The sequence below is a fragment of the Hevea brasiliensis genome, chromosome 4, assembly GCF_030052815.1.
Source record: "Hevea brasiliensis isolate MT/VB/25A 57/8 chromosome 4, ASM3005281v1, whole genome shotgun sequence".
Lineage (NCBI taxonomy): Eukaryota > Viridiplantae > Streptophyta > Magnoliopsida > Malpighiales > Euphorbiaceae > Hevea > Hevea brasiliensis.
Window position 1 is genome coordinate 116,240,882 of NC_079496.1, and position 23,873 is coordinate 116,264,754.

General features: G+C 34.7%; 2 protein-coding genes across 4 annotated transcripts; one reads left to right on the top strand and one right to left on the bottom strand.

Annotated features, from left to right (window-relative positions):
* The first annotated feature begins 1,376 nt into the window (after positions 1-1,376).
* Positions 1,377-12,524, top strand: LOC110672787 (DDB1- and CUL4-associated factor homolog 1). Its single transcript, XM_021835657.2, has 14 exons — positions 1,377-1,930; positions 2,928-3,009; positions 3,152-3,268; positions 3,362-3,540; positions 3,658-4,459; positions 4,567-4,664; positions 4,755-5,175; positions 5,282-5,884; positions 5,972-6,154; positions 6,328-6,864; positions 7,266-7,376; positions 9,214-9,332; positions 9,445-11,041; positions 11,588-12,524. Exons 1-14 carry the CDS (start codon positions 1,668-1,670, stop codon positions 12,290-12,292), a joined length of 5,817 nt encoding a protein of 1,938 aa, XP_021691349.2. The 5' UTR covers positions 1,377-1,667; the 3' UTR covers positions 12,293-12,524.
* Positions 12,525-12,807: 283 nt separating this feature from the next.
* On the bottom strand, positions 12,808-15,714 carry LOC110672788 (glucan endo-1,3-beta-glucosidase 5). 3 transcript variants are annotated; one of them, XM_021835662.2, is made up of 3 exons: positions 15,358-15,714; positions 14,694-15,033; positions 12,808-14,030 (listed from the first exon to the last, which is right to left on the bottom strand). In XM_021835662.2, the coding sequence occupies exons 2-3, from the start codon at positions 14,975-14,977 to the stop codon at positions 12,917-12,919; spliced, it is 1,398 nt and encodes a 465-aa protein (XP_021691354.1). In that variant the 5' UTR covers positions 14,978-15,033; positions 15,358-15,714; the 3' UTR covers positions 12,808-12,916. The 3 variants fall into 3 exon arrangements, with proteins under 3 accessions (XP_021691354.1, XP_021691353.1, XP_021691351.1); XM_021835661.2 differs by having other exon boundaries at positions 14,694-15,147; XM_021835659.2 differs by having other exon boundaries at positions 14,694-15,187.
* Positions 15,715-23,873: the final 8,159 nt, after the last annotated feature.

Consider the following 23,873-nt stretch of genomic DNA (forward strand, 5'->3'; position numbering starts at 1 on the left):
CATTCGTGTATGAATTAATTATTTACACTTGGCTTGCAATTCTATATCACATGTTCACGTGAAGTAACGAGTTCATTTGAAAAAAATAGATATAAAGTTTTAATCATTTTATATTTAAATTATTGAAAATCTTAATAATTCATTATCAATAATAATGTTATCAAATTTAATATTTACAAATAGTTTTACCACTAATCATAAAACAGATAAAATATTAAAGTTAAAATTTTAATTTTTTTGACATAAAAATTTATCTCTATTAATTTTATCCCTACACAGTCAAAATTTTCAGTTACTATTTATTATAATAATTATAAATTATTATATTAAAACATTAATTAATTTAAAAATATCTTTATGCATACTTAAACTCTTAAAAATTAAATTAAAATTTTCAATCACAATTTAACTGTATTCAATAGAAAATTATTACTAAGTTGAAAATTTCAATATTGCGATTGACTCTCAATTATAAAATTGAACAATAAATTCAATACTCATACGATATAATTGATTATTCTTGTTTTAACTTTAAATTCAGAGGAAGTTCGCGTCATATTTTTTTTTTTATTTAACATTTTATTAAGATGGGCATATGGATGAGTATGTTCATTGAGTGTAGTATGAACATTTTTTTGTTAAGTTTCTTTTATTTAAAATTAATAAAATATATGATTTATAAAAAATAACAAATGCTAATTATTGTTTAATAAAAACATAATTTATAAATTTTTACTCGTTATAATAAATATATAATTATTAATTTATAAAAATTTAATTTAATTAAATATGGGCTTGAACACTAAAACATTATTTTTTTTATGTAAACAAGTAAAATTTTAATTTTGATAGAATTGAAACTATTTAAGAATTACAAATCTATATATTACTATATAAAAATTATTATTTTTATTAATGAGCTTTAATTTAATGGCAATAGATACAACATTAAGTTAAAAGTTCATTGAAATTTGATTAATAAAATAAATGTATATTTTCATAATTACAAAATATAAAAAAGAAATTTTGTTGTTTGTGTATATATTTATCCAATTAATAATTAACATATAATTAAAATAATAAAAGATTTTACATGTTATAAAATATAAATTCTTAATTTATGATTGATTAGGTGTAAAAATTATTTATACATCTTTATATAATTAAGAATTTTCTTAAAAAATATATGTTTTCAGGATTATGGGGTTTTGAATTTTAACTTTTAATGTATGATTTCAATTCTTAGTAATAAAATTGAAAAAAAAAAGTTTTAATACATAATTAAAATAAAACCTTCATGAAAACGGCACAGTTTTTGGGTCAGTCGTGACGGGTATAGACTAATATATAATAAAAAAGGGTTGGGTCCTAGGGTTAGCAGGGCCGGGTCGGACTGATCGGGAACTTTCCGCTCTGCTCCATTTGCGCCCGAGCCTATACTTATCATTATAAAGACAAGCGCGACGCGCTCCGGGCTCTGTTTTTCTTCTCCAGTTTTCGCATAACGGGGCTTTGAAACACCATTATTCTGCGTTGATTCTTCTAAAGGCTTTAGACCCAATCGAATTGATTGATATATAGACTTGTACATATTCCGCTTCTTTATCTCTCTCCTTGGATATATATATATATATATATAGATACTTTGACAGTAAACGTACTCCTCCATGGACGAATCATCGAGCGAGGCCCAAGGCCACGCTGCTGGTGCTCCTTCTTCTCTTACAGTGAATACTCACTCGACATCCCAATCGCAATCGCAGCAGGAAAGAGGAGTCGGGGAAGACGAGGAAGATGGAACTACCAAGGAAGAGGAAGAATTGCTGGACAAGGCACAGAAATTGATGGATAAGATCACATCTTCCCCGGATAACCCTAATCCTACCGTCCTCCACGCCCTTTCCTCTCTCCTCGAAGCTCAGGAGTCTCTGTATGAACTTTGTCTTCTCCTTTTTCTGTCAATAGCTTTTATATATAATTATCATTTGATAGTATCACATTTTATAATCTGTCTAGATTATGTGATGTGTCTGTAACCGATTCCATTTAATTTCCATTCCTACATTTTATTTATTTACTACAATTGTTATGTATTTGTCACGCAGTCATTTCAATTCTAATGCTTCCCTCTCTTTTTCTTGTCCCTCCTCCCCAAGCGCCCTTTTCTTAAAGACCGAGTAAAGAGGAACACTATCTGATACATGTATTGCACCTTGAATTGAAGTGAAATGTCTAGAGTTGACTATGAAAGATGAATCCATCCTTTAATTGTTGCCGCGTTTAATTCATTGAACCTCTTACAGCATGTATACTTCAGTTTAACTATCATGTCAACTTTGTACTTATGGTAATAGATCTAGATAAGCAATTTAAACTCAGGTATGATAATGCTGAATTTTTCTGGCAATGGATTGATTTGGAACACTTATTGTAAGAATAATTATGTTTGTTGGTGCGAAGGAGCTTTTTCCTGTATTCAATTTGTAGACTGTAGGTTGCTTTGTTTTAACTTTTAGCATAAGTTGTTTCCAAATAGTGCTGGAAATTCTCCATTACGTTCTATCTCTATCTCGTCATTTTGATTCCTGCAGCTCAACTAAAAAATTGTTACTTACAAACTAGTTGGCCTGGCTACACAAATCCTTCTCTCCTATTCAGATTAGACGATAGTATTGCATTGTCCTTCATCTTACCATCTAGCCATTGTTAAGCTGTATGATATTCAAGCACAACAATGTTGATGCTTGTTTTGAGTCCAGTGGCTTTTAGCTAATCCAAGTTTGAATTGCAAACTAATTGGGCCCATTTTTGTCCATCTGATAATAGTTACAGCCTAAATATTTTTTAGATGTTGTGATACTAAATCACTTTTTTTATAAGTTTTTTGAACTCATAAACGTGTGAATATATAAATAATTTATGTGCAGGTACGTGGAAGGGAATGGTCATTCATCTTTTAATAATAGTCGTGCTTCTCATACTATTGGTCGGCTTGGGAACTTAGTGCGGGTAATAAACTTCGCTTTGTATTTTCAGGCTTTATTTCTAAATTATTGCATGATTGTGTTTTTGCTTAGCCTATCATTGATCCATTGTGATCATATATTTTGGCAGTCTTCATTCTAAAGATTTCCCCTGATTTACTTCACAGGAGAATGATGAATTTTTTGAATTGATATCTTCAAAGTTTCTTTCTGAAACTAGATATTCAGCCTCCATTCAGGCAGCTGCTTCAAGGCTTCTCATGAACTGTTCTCTAACTTGGATTGTATGTTCTCTCCCTTTTAATTTACTTTAATTTTTACCTTTAACATAGGGCATTTGTTAGCTTCATGAATCATGATTTGTAAATTGGTTACAGTATCCACATGTTTTTGAAGAACCTGTATTGGAAAACATAAAAAGCTGGGTGATGGATGAGACTGCTAGATTTTCTGGTGAGGATCGCTACTGGAAGCATGAAATGGGGAAAAAGGAGGCCTCAGATTCTGAAATGTTGAAGACCTATTCAACTGGACTTCTTTCAGTATGTTTGGCAGGGTATGCTTTTACAGCTAACATTAGTGGCTTAATTTTCTCTTTCTTTATACATATGTTGTATACATGGTTTGTTTGATGTTGGACCTAATTTTTCTTCACCATCCTGAGGAAGTGCAGTGGTGGTCAAATAGTTGAGGATGTATTGACATCTGGATTGTCTGGAAAGCTTATGCACTTTCTTCGCATTCGTGTCCTTGGGGAGACGAGTGAAAACCAGAAAGATGCTACTTATTTAACGGAGAGCAAGAGTGCATCTGCTGTTACTTGTGTTAGAGGCAGAGAAGAAGGTAGGGGTAGGGTGCGGCAGGTTCTGGAGGCATCTCATGTAGATAATCTGAGGGTAACAGATGAGAGGGCTCTGGATGATCAAGTCGGTGGAGAACCACTTGATAGGTTGCCTCAAGGGGCAGATATGATTGATGCTGATGGTGGGGACAAATTGCATGGTCGAGACCCACGAGATGGAAAAATAAAATTTGGAGATTTTGATGAGAGTGGAAGAGATGACTCATCGAGACGCAGGCCTTCACGTGGATGGCCAAGGCCTAGAGGGAAGGGAAGAGCTAATGAATCTGCTTTTGATAATGAGCAGGTTTTGGCATCTCCAGGATCTGGTAGCCGATCAGGACAGGGACGAAGTTCTAGAGATAGGAATTTGATGAAAAATTTAGATTTGAGAAGAGGACAAGATGCAAGAAAGTGTGCAGGAAATTCCAATCCTGATGGTTTAAATTTGGAACGAGAGGATTCTGATGATTGCTTTCAGGAATGCAGAATTGGAACAAAAGACATATCTGATCTGGTCAAGAAAGCAGTTAGAGCTGCTGAAGCTGAAGCTAGAGCTGCAAATGCACCTGCTGAAGCCATCAAAGCTGTTGGTGATGCTGCTGCTGAAGTTGTCAAGAGTGCAGCCTTAGAGGTGCCCAACATTATTTTTCTCTTATCTTTTATTCTTTTTATAATAGGTGAACTTTCTATTATATGAAGTTGTGTAACTTCGTAATTATATTTAACTTATATACTCAGGAATTTAAATCTTCCAACAAAGAAGAAGCTGCAGTTTTAGCTGCTTCCAGAGCTGCATCTACTGTTATTGATGCTGCTAATGCAATTGAAGTTTCTCGGTTGGTTGTTTCATATTAATGTTTTGTCCCTTTTAGATTTTGAATTGTTAATTAGTGCAATAGCTGATGTATGTTGTGGGCTATTGACAGGAACAGTAGCAGCAATGATGACTCAGTGGCTCTTCGTGGTACAGAAACAGAAGGACCTGAGGATGCTGAAGAATATTTCATCCCTGATTCTGAATCACTTGCACAGATTAGGGAAAAATACTGCATCCAGTGCCTTGAGATATTAGGGGAATATGTAGAAGTTCTTGGGCCTGTCCTGCTTGAAAAGGGAGTAGACGTGTGCCTTGCATTATTACAGCGCAGTTCTAAACATAAGGAGGCATCAAAGGGAGCAACGCTCTTGCCTGATGTGATGAAGCTCATCTGTGCTTTGGCTGCTCATCGGAAATTTGCTGCTTTATTTGTGGATCGCAGTGGAATGCAGAAATTGCTTGCTGTCTCTAGGGTAGAACAAACATTCTTTGGTCTATCTTCATGCTTATTTACTATTGGTTCTCTTCAGGTAATTACAAACCTTTTTTTTTTTAATTTTTATATTAGAACATTGCTTTTGCTTTTTCTTGTAAGGTAACATCTAGTGTATCTATAAATTTTTAATATTGTTGCAGGTGATAATGGAACGTGTATGTGCACTACCTTCAGATGTTGTCTACCAAGTGGTCGAGTTAGCTATTCAACTTCTTGATTGCCCTCAGGATCAAGCCCGCAAAAATGCGGCCTTATTTTTTGGTGCTGCATTTGTCTTCAGAGCTGTTATTGATGCTTTTGATGGTCAGGATGGTTTACAGAAGTTACTGGCCCTTTTAAACGATGCTGCCTCAGTGAGATCTGGTGTTAATTCTGGTGCATTAAACATGTCTGGTTCAGCAGCTCTTCGTAATGATCGCTCATCAGCTGATGTACTGACATCATCAGAGAAGCAGATAGCTTATCACACCTGTGTGGCTTTACGACAGTATTTCAGAGCACATCTTCTTTTGCTCTTGGATTCCATTCGTCCCAATAAAAACAATCGGAGTGTGGCTCGAAGCATTCCAAGTGTAAGGGCTGCATACAAGCCTCTTGACATTAGTAATGAGGCTATGGATGCAGTCTTTCTGCAGTTACAGAAGGATAGAAAGCTGGGTTCTGCATTTGTGAAGACTCGTTTTCCAGCAGTTGACAAGTTCCTGGCTTTTAATGGGCACATTACCATGTTAGAATTGTGTCAGGTTAGGTTATTCATTTCCAAATTCATTTGTCATTTCCATTGCCTGCATGCATTTCTTTAGTTATATCGAATTTGTTGATGTTTGTAGGCCCCACCTGTTGAGCGGTATTTGCATGACCTGCTTCAGTATGCATTGGGTGTTCTGCACATTGTTACGTTGGTAAATGACAGCCGCAAAATGATTGTAAATGCCACATTAAGTAATAATCGTGTTGGTATAGCTGTAATTTTGGATGCAGCAAATATTTCTGGTAATTATGTGGACCCTGAGGTAAACACCTTTTCTTTAATATTTTTCCTTTATTATTACCATCCCATTGTCATCATGCTAACTATTATAATATTTTTATGTATTTGTAAGAAAAATATTAGACCTCTATCTAACTATTTTTGGCTCTCATACTTAGTCATAAATGTACATAAGTATTTTCTCTACATTTGCAGATTATACAGCCAGCATTAAATGTGTTGATCAATCTTGTTTGTCCACCCCCTTCAATTAGCAACAAACCCCCTGTTCTTGCACAAGGCCAGCAGAATGTTTCTGGCCAACTTGCAAATGCTTCTGCCATGGAAACTAGAGATAGAAGTACAGAACGTAACCAGAGTGAACTAAGAGAGCGTAATGGAGAGTCTAGTGTTGGTGATCGAGGCAGTGCAGCAGTTTCTGCTTCTAGATCCATCAGTAGCACTTCACAAACACCTGTTCCTACTGCAACTTCAGGATTGGTTGGAGATCGAAGAATATTTTTAGGTACTGGAGCAGGTTGTGCTGGCCTTGCTGCACAAATGGAACAAGGATATCGTCAAGCAAGGGAGGCTGTTCGTGCCAACAATGGCATAAAGGTTCTTCTTCACCTTCTACAACCACGCATATATTCACCTCCTGCTGCTCTTGACTGTATTCGAGCTCTTGCATGCCGAGTACTGCTTGGTCTAGCTAGGGATGATACAATTGCTCACATATTGACTAAACTTCAGGTAAAGACTGAGTTACTTGTATAAGCAAATTTTTTGCATGTATGAAAAGATTGTATATTTTATTTGGATAAAGCTTTATATCACTGCTTTTGCTGTTTCTTTTAATTTTTCTTTTCAGGGACATATGTAGGTTAATTTTTTTTTTTTTTTGTTCCTTTTGTTTATCATAGGCGGAATTGTTTCCAGCCTATGATAACCTTATTGTTTAACTTATACAGAAATTTTTCCGGCCTATGATAAACTTGTTTTGTTCCTTTTGCAGAATAGTTTTACTTTCATGTTATTTTGTCCTATGTTGTTTGTGCCATTTTATTGTTTAAGAAGATAAATATTGTCTGAAAATGCAGGAAATCTCAAACAATTTGTTATTTGTCTCACTAAGTTCAATTTGCCTTTTTTAGGTTGGAAAAAAGTTGTCAGAGCTAATTCGAGATTCGGGTAGCCATACACCTGGAACTGACCAAGGCAGGTGGCAAGCCGAACTTGCTCAGGTGGCAATTGAACTAATTGCGGTATTTATCCTTCTCTCCTACCATGCTTAGACTAAATATCTGTATCATATCCTTTGCAGCAATTGTTCTATGTGTATGCTATAGCCTTTGGCCTCCGCACTCTGCAAAGCATGCTGACGTGGAAACTGTCAATGAATGGTTTGAACCTTTAGATGTATGTGTTCATGGGTTTAATTTACTTAATGTGGCACTTGTTTGATAGTACATACCTAGTTAGCATGTAAATGGAAATGCTGATATGCTGAAACGGACATGGGAAACAACATTTCTCAAAAATATAGGAAAAGGAAATGTGGAAAAACGTGCAAATATTAAAAATATAGTGGTGCAGTTACAAATATAAAATTTTTAAATAAAAATTAAAAAAAAAATTATTCAAGTAAATATTGTCATCAATTGTGCAAATAAATTTTTTTTATATAAAAATTTTAAAAAACCATATATTCAAGTAAATATTATTATGCAAATATCATTAAATCAATTAATCAGAATTCTTTTGTTGAAAAAAAAAAAAAACAGCAATAATCCTTTAAAAAGAGGGGAAAATACAAATACCAAACTGATCAAAAGTAGAAAGTAGGAAAAAGAAATAACAGAAATCAGTTATAGATAAAAAACAAAAACTCATTGCATTCAGCAGGGTTTGGGGTTGGGAATTGGGATCGACCAGATGATGCCAATGCAAAAATGCATTTTCATTTTTTCACAAATCTCAAAAACGGCCTAGGAATGTGTCATATGTGTCTGACAGTTTCCATTTAGGAAATGTATCAGAAGCATTGAAAAGCTGCTCCAGATGTGTTTCTGTGCTTCAGAGGTACATAGTGTGCTGGCAGTTGCAATGATTTTGAGCAACACTGTACAGATTTTGACCAGAGCTTTCAGCATCTCTTTTTTCAGAGGAATGAACTGATACAATTACTTTATTTTCTTTCTAAACTGTTGGATAAAAATGAAGTGGCAATTCTTTCTCAGATTGGAGGATCTTAGGTGCTGTTTGGAGTGTCCTTGTTGAGTTATCTTATTTGATCAAGCCTAAACTAGTATCTCTTCAGTAAGGCTCCATTTGGATATGTGTGCATTTGAAATGAATGAGAATTTGGATTTGTGTTTCAAGTGAAAAATTGTAAAATTTCAACATAATGTAAAATTCAAATATCATTTGAAATTCACGTGTATAAAATGGACCCTAATATTATTTGATATTTTATATGAGGATCTATCATTTTTGCCATTTGTAATCTGGGTCATGCAACTCAATGGTGTTATCAACGCTTGTATGGTTTGGCTCCAGTGATAAAAGGTTGGATGTGCTTTTGCTAGATACTATGTTCTTATTCTACCAATGAGGATAAGAAGGCTCACATTTCAGGACAATAAATTTGCTTGCTTTCTTATTAAATGATATAAATAACTTGAGATGTATGCGACACACATTGCATTTAACATGTCTTTTGATATTGGGCTTACATATTCTGCTACACTATTCTTATTTGATTCAATATGTGGCATTGTGTTGCATGCACCTATATTAGTTTTGTTACAAGCAGTGAAGAAATTAGATATTTATAATTATAAATTCTGAATGTCATCTTGTGAGGTTTCTCTGAGAAGGACAGTGTCTGTTGCATCAGCTGTATTTTTTACCTGTTTTCTTTTGGTTACAAAGAAAACTTATACTTGCCAAATCTAAGCTGCTTTAATACTGTGAGCTGGAAAAGAAAATTTTCTCCTTGAGAATTATATATATATATATATATATATATATATATATATATATATATATATATATTTTAAGTCTGTGACATTTATGTTCAACCATTTACTCATATTGCAGATTGTGACCAATTCAGGGCGTGCCAGTACATTGGCTGCCACTGATGCTGCTACCCCTACACTTAGGCGCATAGAAAGAGCAGCAGTTGCTGCTGCAACACCTATCTCTTATCACTCTAGGTACTTTAGTAAATCCTTGAAGTATTGCACTCATAGGATTCAGTGATTGCTCTATCCTGACCTTGGTTGATTTGCATTAACTTTTATATTTGCATTTGTGGGAAAATCTCAGGGAACTTCTGCTCCTCATACATGAACACCTTCAGGCTTCTGGTTTGGCTGAAACTGCTGCTGCACTGCTGAAAGAGGCTCAGTTGACACCTTTGCCTTCACTGGCGGCTGCATCTTCCCTCATGCACCAAGCCTCCACACAAGAAACTCCTGCAGTGCAGCTTCAGTGGCCCTCTGGTCGATCACCTTGTGGATTTCTTTGCAACAAATCAAAAGCAAGTGTACGTGATGAGGATTCCAGCTTGAAATGTGATTCAGCTTTGTCTTCAAAGAAGAAACCACTAGTTTTCTCCCCAACTTTTGGTTTACAGTCAAGAAATCATTCTCAGTTCCATGATTCTAATCAATCATTATCCAAGAAAACCATAAGTTGTTCGAAAGAGTCTGCCGCTCCTGGAAATTTGTTAGAAGCACCGTCAGAATCCTTGCCAAAAAGTAATCCTGATACAGAGTCTTTATGCAAAACTCCAATTGTACTGCCAATGAAACGGAAATTATTGGATCTGAAAGATGTTGGATTGGCATCATCTGGGAAGCGAGTCAACACTAGTGAGCATGGACTTCGGTCTCCTGTTTGTTTGACTCCCAATGCTTTGCGTAAGAGCAGTTTGTTTGGCGATGCTGCTGGGTTTTTAACTCCTAGTTCTAATTTGAGGGATTCACATGGTCGATCAACATCAAGCAGTTTTGTAGATTATGGAGATGACAACCAATATGGTAACTCTACCCAGCTCGGGCTTCCAAATGATCACCAACCAAGCAACTCAGAGCGATTATCTCTTGATGCTCTTGTTGTTCAGTACCTGAAGCACCAGCATCGCCAGTGCCCAGCTCCCATAACCACTCTTCCTCCTCTCTCTCTCTTACACCCACATTTATGTCCTGAACCAAAAAGGAGCCTCGATGCCCCATCAAATGTAACAGCTAGGCTTGGTACACGTGAATTCAGAAGTATATATGGTGGGGTTCATGGAAATCGCCGGGATCGTCAATTTATATACAGCAGATTTAGGCTGTTGAGAACTTGCAGGGATGATGCTGATGCCCTTTTGACATGCATAACTTTTCTTGGGGATTCCTCTCATATTGCAGTTGGCAGTCATACTGGAGAGCTTAAGATTTTTGACTCCAACAGCAACAGTGTGCTGGAGAGCTGCACAAGCCACCAGTCTCCTTTGACACTCATTCAGTCATATCTTTCTGGTGAAACACAACTGCTGCTCTCTTCAAGCTCCCAGGATGTGCGCTTGTGGGATGCCTCTTCAATCTCAGGTGGACCTATGCATTCACTTGAAGGATGCAAGGCTGCAAGGTTTAGTAATTCTGGGAGCATATTTGCCACCTTGACAACTGAGATAGCTCGACGAGAAATTCTCCTTTATGATGTCCAAACTTGTCATGTGGAATCAACCCTGTCAGATACAATTGGTAGTTCTACTGGTCGGGGGCATGTATATTCCCTTATACACTTCAGCCCTTCAGACACAATGTTGCTTTGGAATGGGGTCTTGTGGGATAGGCGGCTGTCTGGTCCTGTTCACCGCTTTGATCAGTTCACGGATTATGGGGGTGGGGGATTTCATCCTGCTGGGAATGAGGTATGCAAAATCATGTTACTATCATGTGAATTCATACTAATTGAAGCTGACTTGGTCAGAATGCAAGTGTTAATCCTAGTTCTTTGCAAATCTGCTTTGTTTACAATTTGAAGACTAAGATAACAGCACACCTGGAGAAGTTTGGAGTGAAATTAAACTAAAATTTAGTTTATTAATACACTCGACTTCTGATGAGAAATTCTCAAATGAGGGTTGTGACATGGGCTTTTGGAATTTTTTTTTATTGATTGTTTGGAGGACATAATTATGATAAAGACAATTTAGAGAAACCCAGTGCATAAATATTTTGATGTAAAATGTGGTCTAGGTTTTTGGCTGATAGAATAAATTACCTTTGGAGCTACTTTTGTGTATAAATATTTTCTTAGATGCATCTTGAGTGGTCTAATGTCTTCAAATGATAACGCCACAATTCTGCACTTGTCTTCTGTACAGGTTGCTCTTCCAAGTATGATAGAAGCTTATAATATTTTTCTCCAAACTTTTGCCTGTTTTCTTTCATGAAGAGTTCTCTTTGTATAACAGGTGATTATAAACTCTGAGGTTTGGGATCTCCGCAAATTTAGGCTCCTTCGAAGTGTACCTTCACTGGACCAAACAGCAATAACATTTAATGCATGTGGTGATGTCATTTATGCAATCTTGAGGAGAAATCTTGACGATGTAATGTCAGCAGTTCACACCCGTCGAGTTAAGCACCCCCTATTTGCAGCTTTCCGCACTGTAGATGCCATCAATTACTCAGAGATCGCCACCATACCAGTAGACCGTTGTGTCCTTGATTTTGCAACAGAGGCAACTGATTCTTTTGTTGGTTTGATTACAATGGATGACCAAGAAGAGATGTATTCGTCTGCTAGGATCTACGAGATTGGCCGGCGGAGGCCAACTGACGATGATTCTGATCCTGATGATGCTGAAACTGAGGATGATGATGATGATGATGATGAAGATGATGGTGATGTAGATCCTATGCTGGGTCCAGACCTGGATGGGGATGGCGAGAGTGACACTGATGATATGAGCAATGAGGATGATGATGATAGTTTGAGTGAGCTTGATGATGAAGAGGACGGAGACTTTATCATGGATGATGCAGACTTTGATGGGGGGCCTGGGATACTGGAGATTGTGACCGAGGGTGATGAGGATGATGATGACAGTCAAGTGGTTGAATCTTACAGCAGTGGCGAGGAGGATGACTTGGTGGGTAATGGTTTTAACTATTAAATGTTCATTTTGGAAATCTTCATATTGGTGCTAATAGGAGTCCAGATGATGTAATTATTTTATTTTTCCTCCTTCGAATGCAATTATAATTATTTTAGCTTTTTGGTTTGGGGAGAGAGAGAGAGAGAGAGATCCATTTAAGTTAGAAGCTGAATTTTTTTCCAGTCCCTTTTTGTTCATCTTTTTGCCAATACCAGAAAGAAATGAGATTACAGGTCAAGATTTTCTTTGACGAATGCACGGATGATACCAAACAAAAAGATGCGTGGCGGCAACAGTTGTTTTGACAAACAAATGACGGATCTAATTCAATACCATATTTGATATTAACATGAATTTTAATTTATATTTGCAATGAGGAATTTTTTGGTTAATGTCTGGTTTGATATAATTGTTGTATAAAATAAAATAGTCATACTAATGTAATATTATAGTAATAAAATAAAAATAAATAAATCGATAAACAATATTTATAATGGTTTATGATTTTCTTAATTTTATTATCCTTCTAGTAATTCAGTGAAATCAAATCGAACTATATAATTTGATTGAGTCTAACAAGCCTGCACATACCATTTGAAAATTGTGGGGATAAAGAATCAAACGATACACAATCCCAAAAATTCACACAAGCGTGAATAGGAACACAGGCACTGACATCGCCAAACCAGCAGGCATCAAAAGCTTTGATCTGAGACCTACTCCCGAGGTCACTGTTTTGATCATGATCCTAAATTTGCAATCTCCAGTAGATGGGTCTTTATTAGTGATAACTGAGACATTGGGGAACTGGCAGGCACTCTCAAGCTGATTGTTCTGTTGATAGTAACTGTTAAATGCATAAGAGATATTCCCTCGTGCATCCAGATTTCCACAAGAAGTCCCATACCCTAAGGCAGTGCAGTCAGCATTAGCACAAGCATAATTCACACTAGGTTCAACTTGTGGGTCATCAAGGCTTGCCGATGGCGACATTATACACCATTGTTGAGCTAAATATTGTACACCCCTTGCTGGTACCAGACTGTTAGAACTTGTTGTCCCCATAGTTAGTGTGTACTTGGGCTGTCCGTCGAAGTAAAATAATCCCCAATGGCGCTCAAAGTTACCTGGTTGAATGCTCTTGGCATCTTCATCAACGAGGCTAAATAAATAGGCATCCAGGGGACCAGGTCTCAGTGGGGTTCCCTGCCCGGCAATGATACGGTTCATAAATCCTTGGTTGAACTGCTGGGCATTCTTCAAGTTGGCATTTTTGTCTCCATCCGTAGGCCACCCGATTTCTCCAATGATAATGGACAAGTTTTCGTATCCATTTTTCTGTAATGCCCACACAAGTGTATCATGATTCGCATCAAAAACATTCTTGTAGATTGTTCCACCATCATTTATAGCAGATGAATTGCTGTCGAAGAATGCATAGGCAATAGGGAAATTGGGATCCTCATATAGGCTTATAAAAGGATAGATGTTCACAGTAAATGGAGCTCCATTTTCGCTCAAGAACTTGACGATTGATAACATTAGGTCGTGGATATCTGCTCGGAAGTCACCACCAGATGGCAGATCTGTTGAAGTCTCATATACATCCGCATTGAGAGGAACAGTGACTTTCACCAGAGTGCTTAATCCTGCTTTTATCAGAGCCGCTTGGATATTTTGAAGAGCAGGAAGAGTTGTTCCTAAAAAGCTTCCATTGTATGTAGACAAGAATGGTTCATTTCCAACTGCAACATACCTACCAAAAGTGATAGTTGGTGAATTTGATGTAGAAGAGTGAATTACAACCAAAAGCCAACTCTAATTATGTACAGAAGAAGATGATTTGTATGCTACTTATATGAACTAAGAGAAGATGCATGTCTGCGTTAAGATGCATGTCTGCGTTAAGTTTGAAGGTTGCAAAAGATCAAAACCAGCATCACTTTGCAATACCATATTCGCCATCCTAAGAGAGGCTAGATTGGTTTCCAGTCGAGTGTTTGCTTGTGACTGTCTAAATGGAATCTCTTCCTTTCATTCTTCTTTACTTTGAAAATCATTTGCTTGTTTATTCACTTATGTTAAGAAAGGAAAATTTTTCTTTGTTTCTGTTCAGCTATTTTTAGTTCATCATCCTGCGAGTCTAGGTCCTTGCCAGTAGAGTATTTGAAAGGAAAGATGATAAACAAACCAGACATTTTTTTGGAATAAATCACATAGTTTAGAAATGATTTTTCCAAGAATAAAAGCAGCCTAATTAGTGAAGCATGTATGGCAATTAATGATTAATCCACCACAATATCAAAATGAAAAGACTGAATTAACAGGCAAAAATCTTTCTCCATGAATTCTAAGGTAGTAATAGATCATTCTTGAAATAAATAATGGACCAAGTTGTAAAGGGGGAGAAAGGAAGTACCTGATGTCTACACCATTGGTGGAGATATGAGAGGAGACATTCTTGGCAACCCAATTCTCAGCAGCTTCCATACTATTAGCCAGAGTATTGAGCAGATCATTAGGAATGCCCACCATCACCTGAATCCCAGTATTACTGAGAGCATTCAAAGCATCCGAATCTGCATCAAAAAGCTTAACCTTTTGAAAGCCATTGTCCTTGAGCATTCCCACCACTGTTGAAGGCGGCAAAGGGTGCGTTGCCTGTGTTCCCCAGTTCACACCAATTCCACCAACTGAACCCATCTTCACTTGAATACATAACAACCACAAGGCAACAAGATGCCCACTAGACACCAAACCTAGGATCGATCCCATACGTACTCGATTGGCAAAGATTTTACTTGGTATTAAATTATTTATGAACACCACTAAAGCAATAAGAGAATAGAGCTACTAGAGTAGCTTGCCGAAAACTGTAACAAGGGTTCAAGATTTTAAACTCGGAAGCAGTAGCTGTGGTGAAAAAGTTTCAAATATGGATTGAAGTTGGAAACCAATTAATAAGATAAAAATCAACAAGAACAAGAAAAGAGAAACAGAGTAGGTAGAGTTTAAAGCTATAAACCAACACCTCTAATCAGATAGTAACGAAGGCGATTAGAGCCAATAGAAAAAGCACTTACCAGATAATTAAGAACAGGGGCCAAGGAGACTCAAAGAAAGATGCCTGATATGTTTCCTTAATACTGGTGAAATTGAGCAAAATAAAGATCCAAAACACAGGGAAATGAATGGAAGCTGAGCCTGAGACAATAATTTCGTTTTGGGCGTAAACGCCAATCAATTCTTTAATAATTTTGAGAATTGATTAATTAAATCCATAATTTATGTCCGCTTACATAAGAAAGCACGAAGTTGTCTCTTTGGTCTAAAACAATTAAAGAAAAAAAGGCGATTGCAATTGCAACCAGAACTCAAAAGAATAGCGTAAAAACAATAAATGAGTTTTTTTTTTCTTTATTTTTATTTTGAAGCTGTGCAGTTTGCACAGCTGAGCAAGTACAATTTAGAGGCGATAAACAACAGTTTGTTCCCGCCCATACTTACTGTTCAAGTATTTTTGCCAATCTACTCCTCCTATTTTTTATTGAATATAAATTTTTTGAGTAAATATATATTAGCCAATGCTCTTCTTTTGATCATTGTATTGTTATGTCATCGAGATTTGATTCTTCCTCCATTATTTAATAGTTGTTGATTTCAATTTTAAATTTACAAATTATGGATTTTTGAGATTTTTTTTATTGTGGGTTTACTAATTTTTTTTTATCTATAATTAATTTGTATTTATTAGATTTATTGATTTTAATTTTTTTTTTATAAATTTACAATCGAGATTGTTGATCCTATGAGCTCAAAAGAACATGAATTTTGATGATAGCAAAACTCAACTAGAATCAAACTAACCTTGCTCTAGGTGTTATATTTTTTTAAGAATAAAGTAAAAGATTCATGGAGTTGATGGACTTGTGCTTTAAAGAAAAGATGACATTCTAAAATAACACAAGAATTAAATTAAAGACAAAGAAAGAAAATGTTACATTTCAAGCTACATTGAAGATTAAATTGAAAGTACATATAGTTTGAGTGTAGTTTAAAGATTTTAGGAATATTTGTAAAAAGAATCGAGGAGTAAAGCCAATGAAATCATTTTTTATTTTCTTAAATTTTTATTCTAAGTTTTTAGAACTTGTTTTTAATCATTGAATGACCTAAAAGTATTTTATTTTGGTTTGGTGCAAAGTTTTAATTTTTCGAAGTTAAGCAAAAAAGTTTTCCTGGTATGCTAATTGGTTTGCTACTTTTCTTAGTAAACAAACTGGTTTGCTAATTGACTCAATCATACAACATCATAGAAAATGACAAAATAACGACTATTTTCTTGAAATTAGAAATTATAACGTTCAAATGAGTTATCAAATGGTAAAAAATGATTTAAGACTATAAATACACTTACTCTTTCTCATTTTGCACTTAATGAAAGTTGCTCTACTGCTCCTAACTTCTTGAAGTTATTAAAGCTTTAATTTAAAGTGCTCCAATTATTTTTATTGCTCATCATTGGTATATCTACTCAACTCTTCTTTCTAGATTCTGTCATAATAAGTGAGAGTGAGTTTTAAACACCTTGTTAGCATATATGAGAGGTCTTTTCAAGCACCTATTGAAGCTTAATGGTGTAAAAGTATTTGGAACAATACTTGGTAGAAGTTGAAAGCTACTTTGTAAAAGCTTTGGTGTGAAGATTCGTAAAAGACTTTTGTCTCTTGCCTTTAAAAGAAAAGAATAGTGAAGTGGAGACTCAAAGTGGGATCTTTGAGAGAGTGGATGTAGGCTAGTTAGGCTGAACCACTATAAAAATTCAGTGTTCAATTTTCTCAACCCTTACTCTTTAAATTCATGCAATTTATTTTCTGGTTGAGTTAACTTTGCTATGCTAGAAACTGATACGATTTACTGATTTATCTGCTGAACATTGATGTAATCTGCTTACTGCTCTGTTTGTTATACTGTGACTTGAATCAGTTTACTGCTCTATTTACTAAGTCTGATATATTTTGTATAATCAGTATAATGAATATACTTTGTGTTAAATGGGTATCAATAGTTTATTTGAGTTATTTTATTCACTCACTTCACACTATAGTACTTTATTGAACCAAGCCACAATTTTCAAAAAGGTTTTGAACAAAAACAAAAAAATTATTTTAGTCCAATTCACAACACCCCCCACCCCCCCACTAGACATATTTGGGACATCAATTTGGTATCAGAGCTTATCTCTCTTGCTTGAGGCTTAAACACTTTAGAGTGATCCATACATATGACTGGTTCATTCAGTAATTCTGCTAGCATACCTACTCCCTTAGCGGAAGGCTATTCCATTAGTAGACCACCACTTTTTAATAGCATAAACTACTCTTTTTAGAAAACCAGAATGAGAAACTTCATTCAATTTTTTGACATTGATGCTTGGAGAATTATTAAGGATGGTCCTTTCGTTCCTTATAGAACTGATAAAGGAAATGTGCAATTATCTAAAGCTGAAGTGGAATATGATGATAATGATTGAAAGAAAATTTCTGTCAATGCTAAAGCTATTAATATTCTTCACTGTGCTCTTGATATTAATGAATATAATAGTATTTCATGTTGTCAAATTGCTAAAGAGATATGGGACAAACTAGAAGTGACATATGAAGGAACCGATGTGGTGAAAGAGTCAAAGGCAAACCTCCTCATCTGTGACTATGAGCTGTTTGAAATGAAGCTTAGTGAAACAATAGCTGAAATGAGTACAAGATTTATAGATCTTGTCAATCTTCTTAAAGCTCTTGGAAAGAAATTTAAAGAACCAGAACTTGTGAAGAAAATCTGGAGATCATTTCCAAAATCATGGGAAGCAAAGACTACTGTGATTTAAGACACCAAGGATTTTTGAAAATACACCTATGATGAGCTAATTGGTTCTCTCATTGCACATGAGATAATTTACAGGAAAGATGAAAATGAAGGTGATCAAAAGAAAAAGAAAGGCATAGCTTTCAAATCCGAAAAAAGTTGAAGAGAAAAAGAAAGGTGTTGCTTTCAAAGCTAGTTCAAGTGATGATTCAAGTGCGTTAAGTGATGATGATGAGGATATGGCTATGATAGTCAAGAGATTCAAAAGAGCAATCAAGAAATGTGGAAGCAAGTATAAGATATTCATGAAGAAGTACACTCCAAAGACTCCATATCCAAAGGATTCAAGTGAAATTTTTTGTTATGAGTGCAACAAACCAGGTCACATCAAGCCAAAGTGTCCTACTCCAAAGAAGAACAAATTTAGAAAGGATAAGATCAAAAAGGCAATGGCATCAACTTGGAGTGATAGTGACTCTTAATCAAATAATGACACAAGTGACAAAGATACTAGAAACACTTGTATGATGGCAATTGAAGAAAAAGCCGAAAGCTCTCACATTGGAGATAGTGATAATGAGGTAAATCTTGAACCCTCTAATGCTGATGAGTTAGAACTTACATTTATGAAAACATATGATAAATATAGATCTTTTAAAAAGAAATGCAAACTTCTAAGATATGAAAATTGTGAATTGAGATCAGAAAATATTTCTTTGAGTATGATTTTAAAGGAAATTAAATTTTATAAATCACAAATGAAGTTGTTTAATGAAGTGAACGATGAGCTTAAAAGGTCAAAAGAAGGTTTTGAGCAACTTCTTGAGAAAAACAAAGCTCTTGAAGCAAAAGTTCAATCTTTAACAAAAGATTTAGGTAAATTTACAAAAGGTAAAGAAACTCTTGATGTTATTCTCGAAAATCAAAGACTTTTAAATGAAAAATTTGAAATTGGTTATGATGGGTTTATGAAATATGGAAAATATAAAAATTATTTTGTTAAAGCTTCATCTTCTTCTCAACCGAGTATTACATGTTTTTATTGTAATCATAAAGGTCATATAGTTAATGCTTATCCTATTAGGAAAGGAACCTTTAAGGCAAAGAAAGTTTGGGTGCCTAAATGAATCTTACCTAATATTACTAACACCCAAGGACCCAAAGTTGCTTGGGTGCCTAAAAATAGTTAACTGATTATAGGTCTGCCTAAGAAGTATGCTAAAAACAGAACTTTAGTACATAGATAGTGGCTGCTCTAGGCATATGACTGAACACAAAAGCAAATTCTCCTCACTTACCATAAAAGAAGAAGGACATGTCAAATTTGGTGACAAAAGTAAAGCTAAAATCATTGGATGTGGAACTATTGGTAAGAATCCTTATATTGATAAAGTTGCATTAGTACAAGGTTTGAAATATAATCTTTTGAGTGTTAGTCAACTTTGAATAATGGTTTTAAAGTTATCTTTTCTCCTACACATTGTGAAATTCTTGGAAATAATATTATGTTTGTTGGTGTTAGAGTAGATAATATTTACCCACTTGATTTAAAGAGTCTTGAAAAAAATTATGAAACTTGTTTTATGATTGTTGATGATAGTGCGCAGTTATGACATAGAAAATTAGGACATGCTAGCATGAGCACACTTGCTAAACTTTCTAGAAGAAATCTTGTTAGAGGGCTTCCTAAGCTAAATTTTGAAAAAAAATTTCAATGCAAAGCATGTGCACTTGGTAAGCATACAAAATCATCTTTTAAATCTAAGAATATTGTCACTACCACTGAGCATGTGATTGTTGATGATTTTTCAAGATTTACATGGACTTTCTTTCTTGCTCATAAAGATTAAACTTTTAATATGTTTGAATCTTTTTGTAAAAGAGTTCAAAATGAAAAAGGATATTGTAATACTTCCTTGATAAGTGAGTATGGAAAGGAATTTGAAAATAATTTGTTTGAAAATTTTTATTCCCAAAATAGTATTTATCATACTTTTTTTGCTCCTAGAACTCCACAAAAAAATAGGGTTGTAGAAAATAAAAATCGATCTTTGCAAGAAATAGCAAGAACAATGCTGAATGAAAATAGTTTATCAAAATATTTCTGGGTAGAAGCTGTGAATACAGCATGCTATATTTTAAACAGAGTTTCCATAAGAGCAATTTTAAAGAAAACTCTTTATGAGCTTTGAAAAGAAAGAAAACCTAACATTGCATATTTTTATGTTTTTGGTTGTAAATGTTACATCTTGAATAACAAAGATAGTAATCTCAAGAAATTTGATGCTAAATCTTATGAAGGAATATTTCTTGGTCATTCTATAAATGGTAAAACATATAGAATTTTTAATAGAAAAACCTTGACCACAGAAAAATCAATGCATGTACTTTTTGTAACACCCCGAACCTCCGGGCTCTGAACAGTGCCTTTACTTGTAACTTTTTCTTGACCAGGGGGGATTAAAATGAAATTTTCACATTTGACAAATGCAAATTTATTTTTGAAAGTGTCTTCATTGAAAACTTTATGAAATTACATTTTCAACGATTCAAACGGATCGAAAATCCGAGTTCCGGTCGAAAAGTTACGCAATTCCGAAGCCTAAGTGCCATTTTGACACTTTCTGTCTAGAGAGCATTTAGGCAGCCGAAAGTGGGAAGTTCGGCTGCCGAAGTTCATTCTTTAAATCATGGTTTTTAAGCTTTAAAAGCCATTTTATCCAGAGAGGAATCCGGTAGCCGAAAGTGGGCACTTCGACAGCCGAAAGTGACTTTTTAAAAGCTCATTTTCTTTCTTCCTCTTCTCATTGTCGCCACTCTCTTCCCATTCTCTCTCTTTTCTTTCATTTCTCCCATTTGTAACCTTCCTCCACTCTTGATTTCCCCACTTTTCTTACATGGATTCTCCATCTAAAAAGTAGAAAACATCAAAGTGCTCTTTGATCGAAGGATTTAAGCAAGAAGAATAAGGAATTTGAAAGGGAAAATTGAAGATTTGAAGTTGGACAATTGAGGTAAGAATTTCATGCTAGATTATTTGTACAAGCTTTGAATTAAGGTTGATTATGAGAAAAATTACATTAGAAAGCATGAAAATCATGCAAGAGTGAAGAGGAGTGATTTTGGCCAATTTGGGAAAAACTAGGGATTTGAAAAATTTGGAGTTTTTATGCTATGAGTACCATGAAAGTATTAATGTTAAATTATGGTTATTTGGGGTGAGTTAAATATGAATTTACGTTGGTTAGTAAGAGTAATTGAAGGAATTAAAATTTGAACCTAAGGCAGAATTTACATACTAAGTCCAGTGTGTTTGGCAGCCCATAAGTTGAGCTACATGACTCCAATTGGTGTGAAACCAATTAAAAATGAAACTTAAGACATAAGGTAGAATTTTCATGAAGAGACCTAAATCAGAAACTGCCCAGAAGTTGCCTAAAATTTGGCTTGAATCTAAAGATGAAATCATGGAGTCTGCAGTGTGCTGACGTGAACAATAAACTTTGTAAGGCCATAACTCTCTCTAGAAAACTCCAATTTAGGTGATTCTTAAACCGATGGAAACCTTAAACATAGAAGAACATTTCATATGAAGAACTTTAAGCCAAATTATGGACTTAACTTGATCAAATTGCTGAGCGAAGTTGGATCAATAAATCTGCCAGAACTGGAAGAGTCATGTGAATAGTCACATGAACAGTAACCACTGTTTTGATCATAACTTGAGTTACAAAACTCCAAATGGAGTGATTCAAAAAAGGAATTAAAGCTAGAACACTAAGAAACAACTTTGATAAGTGAAGTCAGCTAAATTCTCACTGTAGAAGGTCCAATGGAACAGTAGAAATAAGTGACCCAAAACTGAATTTTTAGAATTTCACCTAAGGAGCTTAGAAATTCAATTGGCAACCAATGCCAACATAAATGTGATTTAAAATGTGGTATGTGGGTGTAATTGAAATTCACATACCTATTAAGCATGAGAAAGTCAATATTTTGACTTGAATAGTGCCATAAATAGTAACTCTAAAATGCAAAGTCTAGAAAAATATCATTTTAAGTCTATGTAGGGATATAATTAAATAAATATGTAATAAATTATTGGAATTATTATTAGACTTGATACCGAAACACTGTAAATTGTGTGTTTCAGTTAGAAAAGACACTGAAAATGAGAAAGAAACACCGAGTCAAGGCCAAGAGGTGACTCATGAGAGGTTTGTGGATAACATATAAACTTTCTTTGAATTTTCTTTTGCAATTTGTATTGAATGAATTGTGAAAATTAAATTGACTTTATTTGTATTAAAAATTTTGATTGAAAAGAAAAATGTGCTATTGACACAAGCTATTGAGAAAATAAAATTGTATGTGTATGGATGGCATTTTAATGTTTAGAAAATTGTTAAAAATAGTTTGAAACCACAGTATCATGACCAAAGGTTTGAATTCCTCACTAACTTGACTAGTGGAAGGAAATAGTTTTGTATTCTCTCTCTGGCTGAAGTGTTGAGGTGTGTGCCAGTAGGGGAAGAAATTTGAATGGGTAACCATAGATTTGAGCTAGCTAGCCTTGGTATTCCTCATAAGTCTTTGGTTGTTGAGATGAAAAAAAATATTGATGGCATGATATGAATGTTTGATTTATAAAAATTGTTTTGTGACTGAAGTAAAAATTTCTTTGACTAAAATGTTAAATTGTGTTTTGTATATGTTTAACAATTTCAGTATTGTATTTGGAATAATTGTGATTTAATACTTGCATAAATTGGTATTTTGTTATGATGTGCACCACTGAGTATTTATACTCAGCAATGGCTTTTTGTTGTTGTCGCAGGTGCAGAGACTGATAAACCAGCTGAGTAAGCTGCTAAGGACCAACAGTACTATATTTTGGGATTTTTGTTAGGTATTAAAAGATACCCCTTTTGTACATATTGATTTTAATGTATATAACTGTATGTATATTTTTTAATTGGTATTGAGCAGTTGAACAAAAATGTTGTATGTAAAATGGTTGTAATATAAACCTTATGTTTGAATTTATGAAATGCTCAACTATTTTCTTCATCTTGAGAGTTGTCTTTTTATGAACTGAGATTGTGAAATTGATTGTGTTGAGATATATTGGGGGTTGGGGATTGAGATTGCATATTATTGGAAGTGCTTTTTACAAGTTTTAAATTTTTGGTTTTTCTCAATTATAGACGGTACTCTGCCAAAATTTTTGCAAAATTTGCTAAAAAATAAAAATGGTAAAAAAATTTACTTAGCTTTTATACTTCAAATAAAAGTTTTTAACACCTGTCAAAAGTATTTACCACCTTCAAAGAAGATAAAATTGTTTTTAAAATCCTTTATACTGTATTTAATGGGTTATCGGTAGGCGAAGTTCGGTGATTCATTAAGTATACTACGAGATCATGTTATGCCTTACAGAGGGGTAAGGTGTGACATGTTTTTGTGGTATCAGAGCAAGTTTTTAAAGTATGTTTTGACTTGTGAATTTGCACAGCTTCTTTGATAAGTACAATTGCTCAATGTCAATATTTGATACATACAGTGCATTACATTATAAATATGAACTAACGGAGGGAAATCTCCCTGTGTTGTTTGTATAGGAGATAGAATACCCTCTAATAGACTATGGAAGAAAGGGATCATTCTGTAGAACAATCAGTAGAGGCTGAGGCATAAGAGGAAGCCCCAGCTCTTCAAAATGTGAGTGGGTCAGCCA

Coding starts and splice junctions, on each gene's coding strand:
- LOC110672787 (XM_021835657.2), top strand. CDS start 1,668: ATGGACGAATCATCGAGCGAGGCCCAAGGCCACGCTGCTGGTGCTCCT. Junction 6,155..6,327: donor GTAATTATGTGGACCCTGAG/GTAAACACCTTT, acceptor CTACATTTGCAG/ATTATACAGCCAGCATTAAA. Junction 6,865..7,265: donor ACATATTGACTAAACTTCAG/GTAAAGACTGAG, acceptor TGCCTTTTTTAG/GTTGGAAAAAAGTTGTCAGA.
- LOC110672788 (XM_021835661.2), bottom strand. CDS start 15,049: ATGGGATCGATCCTAGGTTTGGTGTCTAGTGGGCATCTTGTTGCCTTG. Junction 14,031..14,693: donor ACCAATGGTGTAGACATCAG/GTACTTCCTTTC, acceptor CACTTTTGGTAG/GTATGTTGCAGTTGGAAATG.